This window comes from Gymnodraco acuticeps, unplaced genomic scaffold, assembly GCF_902827175.1.
Source record: "Gymnodraco acuticeps unplaced genomic scaffold, fGymAcu1.1, whole genome shotgun sequence".
Taxonomy (NCBI): Eukaryota; Metazoa; Chordata; class Actinopteri; order Perciformes; family Bathydraconidae; genus Gymnodraco; species Gymnodraco acuticeps.
The window spans coordinates 429,951-445,577 of record NW_022991632.1 but is presented as its reverse complement, the minus strand read 5'-3'; the positions used below and the strand labels follow the sequence as shown (position 1 = coordinate 445,577).

Sequence of the window (15,627 nt, the reverse complement as noted above, 5' to 3'; positions counted from 1 at the left end):
TTGGATTAAATAATATATCGAAAAGGATTGAATGTATTTTAAATGTAGAAAGAATGGAGAAAGTTCCCATCACAGGTTTACAGAGCCCCACATCTTCAAACCTGTGTTTGGAAGGGATTTTAATCTCATAAATTAAACTGGAACTGAGATTTCTTTGATTGAAAGACACTGAAAGGACAATATATCACGTTATCCAAGAAACTACTGCAGGATGGGATTCAATAACAGCTTCCCCAAAACATCTTTATTAGAACAAGATAATCACACTGTCAGTGTGATTGAGAAGAAAGATAGTGTCACCGTCAGTAATCATAAACAATGTACACATGTATATAAGTGTGTGTGTAATGGATTAAATCCATGAAAGATGCATAGCTTGCCAGCACATTTTTAAAGTTCATGTAGTTCAGACTATACATTATTAACCCTTTCCAATGCAACGTAGAAACTTTTCTTGTCATCCAAAGAGTGCCAGCCGATTGGTCCAATCTCACAATCTGCACAGATGAGATACTTGATTCTCCCCACGTCCTTAGTGAAACCCACATTCTCAAAAGTGTACATGTCGTCCACAAACCAGTGGGCGGTCAGAGTGTCCCCGTCCGCTGAGCCCTCTGTGGTGCTGAGGCCGCTCTTTTTCCGCATGGATGGGAGGAACAGCTGTTGGGGGGAAAACAAGGCCTCAGTTGACATCAAAACACTAACAAAGGAACAGAGTTTTGGAATTGGTATTTACATGAAAAGACTGCCATGTATTCTTCTTTTATTTAGAGTTACCCCTAGTTTGAACAAAGAGATATCACCTTTATCTGTCATTTTTGCATGAACAACGATCTCAACGAATACCAAAAAGGTTTGCTATTGTTATTTTATCAACTGAGCAATTCTTGCAGCTGCCCTGGCTACCTGTTGCTTTTCAAGATCCTCTTCCTGGCTTACAAAGATATAAAGACTTCCTAGTACCTAAAGCTCTAAAGGCCTCTGGTTATATTGTGCTCTCAGTGTATAAACCCTGCAGTTCTCTAATTTCACAAGCCACCTATGTCCTTTTTATTCCTTTAAAGTTCCTAAAGGCAGGTGTGAGTGCTATAATTTATTAAGTAACGGAATGGTCTGCCAGTTGAATTGCATATATATTATTGATATGTAGTTACAATTGGTTATTTGCGGTGAGTGTTTTTGTATTGTTTCATGATTTTACAACACGTGTATGGATGACATCAGTATTAATGGTTGATGTTTTTTAATTATCTTGTATTTATTCGATATCCAGGACAATGGTTAAATGGCATTGTCTTAGTAGGCTGTATGGGCCCTATTCTCCAGTCTCAGAAGGTTTCTCAGGGTGTGTTATTTCACTCCATTATGTATTATGTATGACAGTATTTTAACTGAAACTGTACTGAAAATAGAAATGCTCAGCTCAAGGTGTGTACCTAACAAGTGAACCTATGTACAGATTTAACACCCAAAAAGCAATATATGAGCCCAAGGATGTGATCAGTCGCCTCATTTCAGACAGCTTACCTCCTTCTCTGCAAACACAGCCATCCCGGGGCACAGCACCTTGGATCCGCACCGCTGACACACCACAGTCTTGATGTTCTTGCCGTCCTCAGAAACCAGGTCGGACCGGTCCGTGCTTTCTTTGGACTCTTGATTGTTCTCCATCTCTGACCGTAAAAACAAACAGCAGATTCACGTTGATGTACATGCACTAAAGGCCTGGGACACAGTATCTCCAACCGGACTGTCCAAAATAACAGTAACTGTAATTAACCGTGATTGGTTAATGTTAAATTAGAGTGCCTATGAAAAAAAGATGGGGCTTACACCCGGTGGACCGGAACTACAAATACTCGGAACCTCAGTAGTGCGGAAGTCCGTGACAAGAAACCCTCTAATATTTACATTTTTCATCATGCAATAATATTTTTGTAGCAGTCAAAACGCTGAACCCCAGTCTAATATGTGTGTTAAAAGGCCATTTGGATATTCGCTTGTTTGATAAATGACCAAATAAACGTTAACTGAAAACCCCACCCCTGGCATTTATGCTAACATCCATGCTAACACTGAATTCAACAGACTTAGAATAAATAACCACATTATATATCTATATAAAAGACACACTCTTTAATAAAGTGAAACAGCCCTTACCTCAATATTGAAGTAAATAAAGTGTTAAGTATTACAATAAAATCGTAAAAGAAGACAGGTTAGCTTAAACTAGGCTAGCATTCTAGCTGGTCCTGAAGTGTACCAGCCACTAAATGCTCCCGTTCAGAAACACAAGTTTGTTCTTTGGTTCCTCATTAAACAACCTTCGTGATATATCCTGCTATTTCTGATATGTTTTAAAACTTTAAAATTACGAGAGAATGTGTCTACTTCCGTTCATAATAATGTGTCGACGTTTGTAAATAAGTGAAATAGTGAAATTGAGGGTAGCATGGTTAATTGTAACTGTCCTAAGACAAGAAGAAGTAAGCACTGACTCAAAAGATACATTGAAAAGAGTGAAATGGATAATAAAATACGTAAATAAAACAATGTAAGTCAATAAGTAAGTATTGTTACAATTTCAATGCAATACTTTTCTGTAAACAGCTTTTAATTGAATTATAGTTGAAGAATAAATGTAAAAGGTACATGATATGCCTATTAATTAGTCAAGTAGAAGTATGAAATAGCAAAACATGAACAAATCCTGGCTGCCAGTTTGAGGAGTCTGTGTTGTTTCATACATTGCTCTCCTACACTGATGCTGTAGCCACATACACTCAACCTGAATGTGTTTACAGCCATTTCGGGAGTTTGAGCGAGGTGAATGCTTGTTCGGCTATATAAAAAACCTAAATGAGCCACAACAACTCTCAACTGTGACACTACAGTACAGTGAGAGGCTGAACAATTATCCATCAACAGAGCATGGGAGATGAGTGCAATACAAGATGCAAACACATACTTTGTCCGTGCATTAAGCACTGTTGTATAAAGCTCCTATAATATGCATAAAGCCCAGTAAGAACATTTTCCCCCCCTATTTTAAAATGAAAATATTGAAATTGTGACGCCTTGAGGGAGGCATGCATGATCTCTCGATTTCAAATAATGTTTGATTATTAGTCCCGATAGTGTGGCATTATTTATAATCAAATTCAATAATGGATCTATTTATTAAACCAAAAAGGAAAGCATGTGCTGGTGATGGACATTACAGCTGCGATCACATCCCACACATCTCTCTGCTCTAATTGATCTCCAACCAGCAGCGGATCCCAAGAAATCAAACAAGAAGCAGTTTTTTTAACAACGGTTTATGTGATTAAAACATGGTTACTCTTGATCTCTATAATTGAGGAAAATTGTTAAGAGAAAGCAGTATTTTAGATACTCTGATGTACACACTGTGTGTGGTATCCAGACATGTACTGAGCGTTAGACCATGAATCCTGTTGTCTTCACAGTTGACTTACTGCGGATATAACATTTGCAAATGTCACAGGACTACTTTGTGAGAAACAAATGACAATAGAACACCATGTTTTTTTTACATGTGGAAAATAATTTATTACAATAATTTTCCAAGATTACCATTAATAAATATTTATGTTTACATTTCAGTGAAATGTATGATTTATCACTTTCTACACAGGACATTACACAAAGTCAAGAATACACATTGTTTTAGTCGTTGTAATAAAGCTCGAATAAGTTGATCTAGAAAAAGGAGTCTTAAACAGCAGTTGATACAACCTATCCATGGAGTTGTAAGTTCAATAATGATTCGATTGTATATATGGCAAGGAAAACAAGAAAAGTCAACATCTGGAAATCCTTGAAGCTCCTTTGACTGTTAAGATAGGCCGTTTTATTTAAAAACATTTCCGTTGGCCTAAGGCACAGGAATACTAAAAGTTTATATCAATCATACATAACACATTTTAAATCCCATATGGTGATTTAAAGTTTTGAATTTAATAGTATACACTAAGGTGCATTAGATATTTACACCTCTCATTGCATTTGAATCTAGCACAAAAGAAATATCTTTAGCAGACAAAAACACAATTTGACCGATCCAGATCTGTACATTGTGCGTCGCACAGGAACTATTACTTGAGAAATTAGTAATTGTATTGTCTGACTGATGGCAGGGAAGTTCTTTCGACTTCTACATTTTAAGCATTTTAGTCTAAATACAAGTGCGCAGATAGATGTTTGCAAAATTGCAGCTTATCATGCTATGCTACCATTTGAAAAAGCATTTGCTTGGGTCTTAAGTCAATTATAACAATGCAGAGAATATCAGTGAAAATCTCAGTTTTTAACATCGTAATTTCTTTCCTTTCGGCAATAATTTTGATGAGCATCAAACCTAGTGTTAGACACATCTAGACATCATGTTTTTAGGATTTTGCTTCTATGTTCCTTTCTAAATAATGTCATTTTTTATTTATTTATAAAATGTAAGATTGACTGGGCCTTAAGAGTACAGTTTTTTTTATTGCAGAATGGGCATGGGTGGGTTTGTAGCACTCCTCCGAGATTTGACACACCGCCGCACAATCAGTGTCAGCACAGTAAGAAAACATCTGGTGGCATCCATACACATTATGTGTATACTTTTATCCTCCTAGTACAAATGTGTGTGCAGACCCTCAAGCACATAAATGGGCCTGGACTGCTCCACACCTCACTCCTGGTGGACAGTATATTCATCCTCTGGCCTGCATGGAAACTGGGAGGGAGGATAGGAATGGTTTACAGTATGTGCCCTCTGCTACAGCACAAATCATACTCTCTGTGCCCTCTGTGCAATCGTAACGGATTATGAAAAGGCTGGGGTACTAGTGAGCTTCTAAGAAATGACCATCAGTTACAGGAATATATATATATGATTTTGGTTAAAATCCCATTTTGACCTTACTTGAAAATGTAGACTTCAAGTTTCATAATTATTGAAGAAGTAGTGCCCGTTGAAGATTCCCTCCGTAGTTCAATGGCTAGGTAATGCTACTTTATTGGAGCAAAAAAGAGCCAAACAGAAAGAAGACCACCAAAACCCAAACAAGATGTTAGCAAATCAGAAGTACAGAAGGAGCAACAAGTGAGACTATATTGAATTCCAGCAGCATTTTAAGTGATTGTGTGTGTTTTTGTGTGTGTGTGCATGTGAGTGTGTGGGACTATAAAGAAAAGTATGAGGAAGTCACAGTCAGGCCTCTCAGAGTAGAGTGTCATCTGTGCATCCTCCCTCGAGGCCGTAGCGAAACTCCTGCAGGTTGGAAACCCCGTAGAAATGGACAAAGGCCGCGGCCACGACCAGAACGTGAAAGATCTGATGAGAGTGGAACTAGAAGGAGAGGAAGAAATGTTTTTAACGGTTTCATTTATAATCAAACACCTGTGTTTGATCAAAGAAAAAGAAAAATACCTCTTTTGACCACAGTTGGGACTGAAACAGCCACTTGGCCTGTGGGCAGAAATGTCTAGCAGTGCAAACTAACAAGGTGTAAGTACTCTACTAATGTTAGGGTACTTGTACTTTAGGACGTCCAATTATTGTACTTTATACTTCTTTACACTAACACTTTTTTTTTTACATGCAAACTATATGATTAACTAATGAAAAATGATGCTTTCTTATAAATTAAAGGCCTCACAGACCTTCATAGATGTTTTCATTTATGTAGCGGATAAGATTTACTCAGGGATGTACTGGCAGTTTTTGTGAGGTCATTATGTACTTTTAAAATGATAAAGTTGTAGATTTCACTCTAAAAAACAGAGCATCTGAGCATCTATTTTTGGACCTTCCAGACATAGGTAACACTCTGAAATGGGCCTGTTTGCATAGTTAGTGCTTTATATTTAACGTACACTTTGCTAGCAATACTTGAGTACATTTATTTAAGTAGAATCTTAATTGCAGGAAACTAGAATGTATTTTACACTGTGGTATTGTCAAATTCTTTATTTTAAGCAAAGGGAATGTGTAAACATTGCAGATTTCCACCACGTTAAGGTGAATGAAGTATAATATCATTTTAGTTAGTTGGCAGGAAACTAAAATATTTGTGCAACTTTTAAAGTTCTGTAATATAATGTAATAACATCAAATACTAACCCAGATGTCACACTTCCCAGGGAAGTAGCGTTCAGGGATCCTGGCTGCATACAGGCCGGCCCCAGTGATGTACATGGCGCCCATCAGGTAGAACCAGCCCATCTGGCCCACTGTGGTGGCCTTCACAAAGCCCTCCTCGATGGTGAAGTGCATGGTGGGGACAATGCCGCTTAATCCAAGACCCATGAACACACCTAATAGAAGCATGAAATCCAGTTACCTACAATAAAAACTCCACAAAAACATTGCAGAGAAAAAGCTCATTAATACAAATGTACAATATCTTTAAGTGGTTGTCACCTGCTCTTGTAGGTCTGTGGCGAGGTGTAGAGAAGCGTTCCCACTGGGCCACTATGATGGCGGCGATGCCGAGGACACAAACAATGGTGAGGTAGATAAGTCGAGGCTGAGGGGAACAATAGAAGGAGTAATACAGCCAGGGCACGAAGGAGCCCATGATCAGGAGGGCGATGCCCGAGTAGTCAAGCCTGAAGAGAGGGGAGACAAAGAGACAACAGCTGATGATTCTCATGTTTCTAAACACATGTTTATTTCTTTAAAACTCTGCTGTGGAGTTTTTGTTTTTAAGGGAGGGACATCAATATGGTCTTTATTGTAAAGGTACATATCTCAGTGTTCGTTGAGAACGATGCATTGACATAAACGCCTACAAAAAAAGTATGTTTTTTAACGATTAAACATATTGTATTATTTGTATTACTCTAGGATTCCTAATCCGACTAAAAGGACGGCCAATGGGAAAACTAGCCTTAAGCTAACTCGGGTACATTTACAGTTCTATCATGTTGATTAAGGTACATTAGTGTCCTTTGTCCTTCATATTGATTTTGACAAAATTATGGACCATTTAAACTCAAATAATAGTGGTGGGTGTGCCCCTTTGTTGGCAAGACCTGTAGGTCTAGTATGAAGAAACATACGGATGTCTGACATTCCAAACCTGTTTACTCCAAGAGCAGTGTGTCTAAAACAGTAAAACACTTTGACAGTTACAAATGATTCCCTTAAGACATGCAAGGTGAGAATGTGAGAAGCCGTGTAAGGAGGTGCGAGGTCTTACTTGGAGAAGGTGCGGGACACTTTCTCAGAGTGGCAGTAAACGGTATGAAAAAGCCAGGAGAAGCTGAGGCAGAGCACAGCTCCCAGGAAGAACATCCCCAACACCACTTTCTCTTGCAGAGGGGCCATAAAATACACGTTGGGCCGCAGCATGGTTAACGTGCCCAGACAAATGAATAAGATCAGCCCTGAGGGAAAAAAAGAGGCCAATTTGACATAGAGAAGAAACCACACTTTTAGTAATGTTATCAGCGTGTTTTAAACGTACCTAACAGGTGAGTCCAGATGTTTCCTGTCTCAGTGTGAATTCTAAAGATGCTTCCAAAACACGCCCGGAAGGAGGGCATCGGGGGACGATGTCCATGCAGGAGGTAATCGTTGTCCTTTAGCCACTCTGGCAGCACATGGAAAGGGATGACCCTCCAGCGCCCCTCCCAAACCTGAATAGTTAGAAAAGGTGTCACTCGGAGACATATTCATTCACTATGAGGCTCTCACAATTGGGGATACTGCAGTGACTACAATTTGCAAGAGATCATTACTTTAAATGTAGTTTATTTATATATATATATATATAGTTTATATCTCACTGAAGCCAGCATCTATTCTGTCTTCATCAAACAGGTTAGTCAGATCTTTTTGATCAGTGTTCTTATCGATGTGTTGTGACGGTATTTCATGGACCAATATGTTGTTTGTTGTAAGCTGACACTGGTCTCCCACGGAGATATGTATGAGTCTTATACAACACACAACATGTGTCTGACGTTGAATAATAACCCCCCCCACACACACACACTAATGACTCACTACACAGCAGTTATACCTTAATCCCTGGTTGTTGCTGTTCACCCAGATCGGCAACCGTGTGCCCATGAACCTCTGCTGAACTAGTCATATTTCTACAAGTGCTTTAGAGCAGCCTTTCCCAAACTCAGGGTCCCGTTTTGATTGGGTCGCCAGTTAATCACACACACACACACACACACACACACACACACACACACACACACACACACACACACACACACACACACACACACACACACACACACACACACACACACACACACACACACACACACACACACACACACACACACACACACACACACACACACACACACACACACACACACACACACACCACACACACACACACACACACACACACACACACACACACACACACACACACACACACACACACACACACACACACACACACACACACACACACACACACACACACACACACACACACACACACACACACACACACACACACACACACACACACACACACCGTCAGAGCTGATGGCTGCGTTGCAAATACATAGCATTGTATATTGAATGATTTAATTTTCTAAATACAAATAAACTAAAAATAAAAGATTGTATTTGTATCAGCTCTGACGCGTCCCCCGCGAAAGTTTTCGCGCCGTCTGTTTATTGTCTGTTGATTAATCCCGATCGTACATGATGGCAAAAAGACGATACAAAGAGGAGTTTTTAAACGTTGGCTTCACAAAAGCTGTTAGAAATGGAGAGGAGCGGCCTCAGTGTGTTTTATGTGGAGAGGTGCTCAGTAACGAAAGCTTGAAAATGAATAAATTGGACCGACATCTCCAAACAAAACATCCTCTGCATCGGGACAAATCGAAGGATTTTTTCATCTGCAAAGAAGAGTCTTTCAAGAAGCAGTGTTTTGACGGCGGAAAAGTAAGTCATTTATTTTAATCATTTGTTTTGTGTGTTTGTGAGTTTGTCAGGGTTTGTTGTGAAATTGTTTCGTTAATGCAAAGTTGGATGAAATGCAGACTGAGCCCCGAAGCGGACCGCCAGCTGCGCGCTCTCGTGCGTCCTCTACTCGCTCCCGCGAGTCCACTACATTCTGCAGCGGCATAGAGCGGTGTTTCAACTTTTACTTGCCCGAAATGTTTTTAAAACGGCCGGGAGATTAGAGGGAAAGTGACAGGCAGTATGAGAAGGAAAGCGAGAGAAAGTATCAGCCGCACGGACGTGACTGCTGCAGTGTGATGCACATGGGAATACATGGGGGTTATTCCCCATCTTTATTCAAGAGCGTGGTCTTTAAATTTGAGAGCATACTTTATTGATTTCACGTTCAGAATATGTATTTATTTCCCTCAAACCCTGTCCTCGCACTCAAATAGTGCCTGCTTGCGCTTAGATCTGCTCTGCTTCTGCTCAAACTGTACGCTTGCACTCAGATATATTGCTGCTTACAGATTTCCTGTGTTCCAGCTTAAAACCTTCTCCTCGCACTCAGGCTGTTTCTGTGCGCTCGTGAAATGTCTGCTCTCAGATTTATTCTGTGCGCGCTTGGATCTTTTGTGCAACAACCCTGTCAAAATCCCTCTGTGGGGATTCCACACAGTATTGAGTATGTAAGTCGCTTTGGATAAAAGCGTCTAACAAGTAACTAATGTAATGCGCTATAAATGAGGTTGCCAGGTCCACATTGGGTATACGTACGCCGGCTGGTGTTAAAAATCACCCAATAACCCAGCAATGATAATGATAATATCTTCTCTGTTATTTTCAGGCATTCAAAGGGAACAGACGGCACTGAGGACATCCTACCAAGTCAGTCTCCACAAAAAAAAGTGAATCAGTTGCCAAGTGTTGGAGTTTCTTTGTCTCTCAGAGTGTTTTACAACAGCTCTGTTCATTTAAAAGTGTTTAAAAAATGTGTGTACATAGTTTTTGAGCTAGTGACAAACTTAATATTGCATTTTTAATAATTGTATAATTTAAATTTGTTCTGTATATACTGGACTGCACTTCCCATGTTTCGTCTTTCTGCTTTGATCCTTATTTTTTCTGGGCAAGCTCAAAGGGAAGGTTGTTATGGTAAGAAACCTAATTGCGGCGATGCACTTTTATAATTAAATAAATATTTTCATTTTAAATTCATGGTGTGTTGCATTCTTTGTTTATAACTGTAGATATTATGGAAAATCATGACATTTTTTTAGCTTGGGTCCCTTAGGACCACAACATTTCTGTTTTGGGTCTCATGCTGAAAAAGTTTGGGAACCCCTGCTTTAGAGGGACAAACTAATAATTATATTTTTCAATATATTAAAAATAAGAATTGAATAAAACATTTAAACTGCATTTGAACAACAATAAAACATGACCAAAGTAAAGAAAGGAGTAGTAAGAATTAAGAAAGGAGTTGTATTTTGAAAAAGTAAAAGCATGCAAATAAATAGCAACACACTAAAACAAATGATGTAGTTTTTGGAAAGCTGCAGTTAACATTAATGTCTTAATCCCTGGTTTTATGACAGTTTCAGGGGGCCTCAGGTATTCAGGAAGATTGTTCAACACCTGGTATACAGCTCTGAGATGAACTGCGTGTTGAGTTTCAGCTCCTTTTAAATTGCTGTTGCAATATTAATGTGGGGAGACATATTGCGTAATGTCATGAGATATTTAATTAGCCTTATTATGCCACATAGGAACGTTTAACAAACAATATTTAACAATCATGTGTTTCCCATTGAGCTGAATCTATTGTTGAAACCAGAGGTAACTTATATATTTATAACAGTAACACTTGTTGGTTTACAGTGCATGACATTAAGGCCCTGTGGGCCATCTAAGCTAATTTACAGATAGATTACAAATAGAGATTGCCCTGAAAAATGCGCGCGGACGAAATTACGCACAAAGGGTTTGGGGGAGCCTTCCCCTAGAAAATTTAGATTTTTGCAGGTCTTAGATGCTGTCTGGTGCATTCTCTAGAGTCTAGACTGCATTATAAGATGAACCACCACAATATGGTATTGTACAATTTCAATTTTATTCTTCATTTCACTTGTTTGTTTGTGTTTTCTCATTTGCATGCCCTGCATAGCTATAAGAAATACTTAAGTTGTTGGTCAAGACACTTTCCATCTGATGAAGGCAAATGCCTTCCCATATGTAAAAAAGTAGAAAACATTACATTCAGTTATAACTGCCAAAACAAACATTATTTACACTATTATGGCCCCTGTTAAAAATGTTTGTAATGTTTTCTACTGTAAGTTGGTCAAACGAATGCCCCCTTGTCCGGAAGCTGACCAAGCAGACCCGAGCAGCAGTCGAGAGGAGCCGAGCGCATCCGCGAAGCACACAAAATGGCGACGTCAGAGTTCCCGTTTGCCAGCAAATCTAAATCTCTTCGGTCAAAACTATTTCCCTTTAGCGCAATACCGCTTCAGTTGCGCCACTTATGTGACAGACAAGAAGAGTATGTGACAGACATGAATAGTCAATTCTAATGTCTAACACTTAATGTGGAGAAAGAGATGTCCTGTGTGGGTTGATTGTGCGTTGATCTGTTGGTAATGCCTCGGGGTTCCGGTGGGCATGTAAACAAATGCATAATGCTGCGCTATACTTTGTGGCCTCACCCGGTTGCATAGCGACACTTATTGTTTAGGTGTCTTTTAATAAGCAGGTAGTCATATCATTAGCTAGAACTAGCTGGATCTGATCGATATGGACATAAACGCGAGTGAAGTCTAATCTGACGGGAGAGAGAGATCAGCTGCTGCTGACGAGTCGACACGTAGCTCTGCATGATCAGCGGTGAGCGGACAAAACACACACTTCAGGTTAGAATATCACACGTAGCTATTTTACTTACCTCTCAAACTACCTAAACTAGTTATAGATAAGTTTAGTTTTACTGTCGGGTCACTCATTACTGGATCCGCGAGCTGCATGATACTGGCATAATAGATTGCCCGATCGGGCAACCAGCAGGTGAGGCTTCATTGCCCGAGCTAAATACTAGATGGCCCCGGGCCATCGGGCAGTCGTTAATGTCGAGCCCTGGTTTATTTCCAAGCTTTAAAATCAAAGGTGCTTGATTTGATCTGTGCAATTTATTCCAAAGATAAAACATCCAACTGACTTTGTTCTGACCTAATAGGCAAACCCTTCCTAAGTGTCAAACATTAGTATAAACCTTCGACTGGAAGTGTGGTTTGATGAGATCTTGATGGATTGGTGCCCTAACCTGAATCGGTACCCATTGAATATTGTTTATTAAATAAAGAATACATCATACCTTATGTACAAACTCCTCCATCTTCTCCATGGCATGGTGGGCCTGAAGTGGTAAGGTCAGGACTTCTTCGACCTCATCATCCTCCTCTTCCTCGTCAGCAAGCATTGTGGCTCCCTTTAATGAAATAACAGGAGAATACTGAAGCAATTGAGCCATAACAACTATTCTCTGGGGAACTTTGTGGAACAGCCTTACCTCTGAGTGGACGCCATTCGATGCTGCAGGCCGCCCCCCTCCCTCCTCCAACAGTGGCCCGAGCTCCATCAGCTCCACATCTGGGACATGGCAGTCCTCAGAGATCCGACAGTCTGCATCACTTGCAGACCCGTTTCGGCCTGACATAGGGAGACTGCCTGATGACCCACTCACAGCCTCTGTATTCTGCTTCAGAAGGTGCACTTCAGTTTCCTCCTGAGCAACAATAACCAAAATCAGCTTTACTGGCTACTGTTGACATATAAAAGACATATACAAGAAGAGATATGAGTCAAAACTATTCAAATAAAAACATGGAGCTATACATAAAAAATAAACAAAACTACATAAAAATAAGCCAACATAATCACAATTACACACAGGCACAATTAGAATGAATGGCCAAGTAAGTATATGCAAATACAAGGAATTGTATGTGAGTTGTGCTCTGAATGTTCACAGAAACAGTTATACAACTAACTATATATATATGTTTTGTATATATACAGAATGTGTCCTTAAGTGCATTTAACAGGTATTATATAGATAATACGTAGATATGCATGTTATAAATGTGGCCTATACTTAATTGGCCCATAATTAAGAAATATCCATCCATCCATCAACCTTTTTGAAATTGTACCAAGCTGCAGAGAAGGGATTTCACCATCAGTGTAGGTAAGGGGAAAAAATTGTATTTTTGTAGGCCAACCTATAGCCTATAAATGCTTATCAGTAAGAATATACGGTCTGACCTGTATTAGTCTATGTTTTCAAGAAAGTAAATTGTAGGGGTTTGGGTCGTGCGAGTTTACAATCCCTTCTTTGGAAGGCAATATAGCATAGCAATCCAAATGTTTGTCCTTATCTTATCTTATTTGTAATTGCAAGATGAATCTTATATCACGGCTTATGTTTTGGCCTCGGCCTCAATAAACGGGTTGGTCCGGAAATCACTTATTGGAGCATTACTAAATGAGTCTGTATACAGTGAGGGGTCTGTGAGCATATATTGATGCATTCAGTACAGCACATACAACACTGACACGGTGTTACGTACTCACGATGTTGTTTTATGTAAATGACAAAGTATTATAAAGCAGTAAGGTTATTTAGTATTATAGCATACTGCAGATCCCTAACTTACATAAACATGTATCTAAATCCTGAAATAAAATGGCTGATATTTAATCTGGGTCGCATGTGAAATCCGTGTTACATCGATCAGACAACGGCAGAACAAAGGACCGGATGAACTTATTCAGATCAATGTCAACAAGAACACATTTCGCTCGACGGACGTAGTAGTGACAATACTGCATATATAATACAGAAAACTGACATTTGATACACGGTTGTCAATAGAAACAAAGCGTTTAGCATAGCCTGGCAGACGGCTGGTGATTAGCGGCGTCAGACGGAAAATGGAGTACAACATGTAAACAACCGCAACACACCGACCAACATACGTGGATCCATTATAATTATACGGTTGTGAACACTTTAAAGCATGGAGCAGAACGACATTTTAATAAACTACCTGATACGCGAATAAGGTATCAGATCATGGGTCGCTTATATCGTGTTGCTAACGTTACCTTTAAGCTAGCGCCGAGCGGATGCTAACCAGTCGAGCAGGCGACACTGGTTTGAGAATAAACGTGAACCAGCGGCGAGGTAAAAGTCCTCACGACGACACAACATATACCCTGATCTAGATAGACTACTGTACTAACATCCGTTATTGCAATTGAATTCAATGTACACAAGTTACCTGACAAGGTAATGTTCAAACCAGGAAGGTGAATTATTTATCGATATGCGAAAACACAATCCTTTCCGGAAGTTGAAATCTCTTCCGTAAAACCAACCGCAGCCCTCTCCGTTTTTTTCCAAAATAAAAGCCCCGAAGAAGAAGTAGAACAACCAGAAAAACTAATATATTTTCAAACTTTGCAAACCAGTCACTCTAGTTGAGGACATAATGTTAAAAATATGTATTTATTATATAAAATGCATTAAGGATATTATAATCAGCAGAGAGGGGGATGTGGCCTGTGTTCTTCCATTTTTTATATTCATGCACTTTTAAATATTAAAGTATAAGTATAAAGTATTTTAAAAAGAAGTGCTAAACTATGCCAACATTCACTGATTAATACATAATAATAATTATGAGAGCATGTATTTTTTAAATCGTGCTTACAAATTATATATGTTTCCCTGCATGACACCTTCTGGGCTCTGTGGATGATAAAGGAATCAATAGAGACATATCACTTAAGTTACATGTTATTGGTCTCATTCTACTGCCGTTGTGTGCTCTTCCCAGGGCACAGATGCAGGCTCCTGTTTGCAAGCAATACATAATTCTTATGAATATGAGAAAACGACAGATATTGTTTAGATATTTCTTTTCTTTTCACCAAACGCAATGTAATGCAAGTTTAGTTTGAGATGGATATCTAACTGCTTAATCAATTAGGTATAAAAAAATGCTAAATGCAGCTTTTCTGTATTATTAAACTGTATGCTTTGACTGACACTTTTTTTTAAAGACATACACTTGGACATTGAGAAAGTGGGATGAAGATTAGTTTGACTATTTCTCTATTTTTATAGGCAATACTTAACAGAAAATATTGGACAGACTAATACATAATTTAAATAATTGCAATTTAAGCTTGAATAAATACTTACCACTCTCAGGTTTGCACACATTTGGACCAGGTGGATATGCCAACATTGGAGCTGAGAATGAACAATAGTCCCTATACACAGTGAAGGAAATAAGTATTTGAACCCTTGTAGATTTAGTAAGTTTACCGACTATAATTTTAATGGTAGGTTTATTTTACTAATGAGAGACAGAATATAAAAAAGATGATCCAGAAATGTACATCATGTAAGAGATATAAATTGATTTGCATTTAATTGTTGGAAATAAGTATTTGAGCCCCTTGCAACCAACAACGATTCTGGCTCGCACAGACTGGTTACATAAGTCCTCTTCCTTAAGAAAGTACTCATAATATAAGAAAAAGGTTTTTATTAGTAAGAATATTAGCACAAAATATAATTTAGTATTCAAAAATCTTCCTTATTTACACCTGTGCTTTTCTAATAT

At 38.9% G+C, this 15,627-nt stretch overlaps 2 protein-coding genes across 3 annotated transcripts; both read right to left on the bottom strand.

Annotated features, from left to right (window-relative positions):
- Positions 1–212: 212 nt before the first annotated feature.
- On the bottom strand, positions 213–2,312 carry rabif (RAB interacting factor). 2 transcript variants are annotated; one of them, XM_034198377.1, is made up of 3 exons: positions 2,161–2,312; positions 1,528–1,673; positions 213–660 (listed from the first exon to the last, which is right to left on the bottom strand). In XM_034198377.1, the coding sequence occupies exons 2-3, from the start codon at positions 1,669–1,671 to the stop codon at positions 412–414; spliced, it is 393 nt and encodes a 130-aa protein (XP_034054268.1). In that variant the 5' UTR covers positions 1,672–1,673; positions 2,161–2,312; the 3' UTR covers positions 213–411. The 2 variants fall into 2 exon arrangements, with proteins under 2 accessions (XP_034054268.1, XP_034054269.1); XM_034198378.1 differs by lacking the exon at positions 2,161–2,312 and having other exon boundaries at positions 1,528–1,863.
- Positions 2,313–3,304: 992 nt separating this feature from the next.
- Positions 3,305–14,391, bottom strand: adipor1a (adiponectin receptor 1a). Its single transcript, XM_034198346.1, has 8 exons — positions 14,275–14,391; positions 12,501–12,752; positions 12,306–12,419; positions 7,482–7,653; positions 7,215–7,401; positions 6,434–6,621; positions 6,134–6,327; positions 3,305–5,359 (listed from the first exon to the last, which is right to left on the bottom strand). Exons 2-8 carry the CDS (start codon positions 12,645–12,647, stop codon positions 5,231–5,233), a joined length of 1,131 nt encoding a protein of 376 aa, XP_034054237.1. The 5' UTR covers positions 12,648–12,752; positions 14,275–14,391; the 3' UTR covers positions 3,305–5,230.
- Between the last annotated feature and the right edge of the window lie 1,236 nt (positions 14,392–15,627).

Bases quoted from the DNA above. Each gene is read 5' to 3' on its own strand.
- rabif (XM_034198377.1), bottom strand. From the start codon at position 1,671: ATGGAGAACAATCAAGAGTCCAAAGAAAGCACGGACCGGTCCGACCTG. The intron at 661-1,527 runs GTAAGCTGTCTG...TCCCCCCAACAG, and splicing joins CTGTGTTTGCAGAGAAGGAG to CTGTTCCTCCCATCCATGCG.
- adipor1a (XM_034198346.1), bottom strand. From the start codon at position 12,647: ATGTCAGGCCGAAACGGGTCTGCAAGTGATGCAGACTGTCGGATCTCT. The intron at 6,622-7,214 runs GTAAGACCTCGC...CCCTCTCTTCAG, and splicing joins GTGTCCCGCACCTTCTCCAA to GCTTGACTACTCGGGCATCG. The intron at 6,328-6,433 runs GTGACAACCACT...TGCTTCTATTAG, and splicing joins CCACAGACCTACAAGAGCAG to GTGTGTTCATGGGTCTTGGA.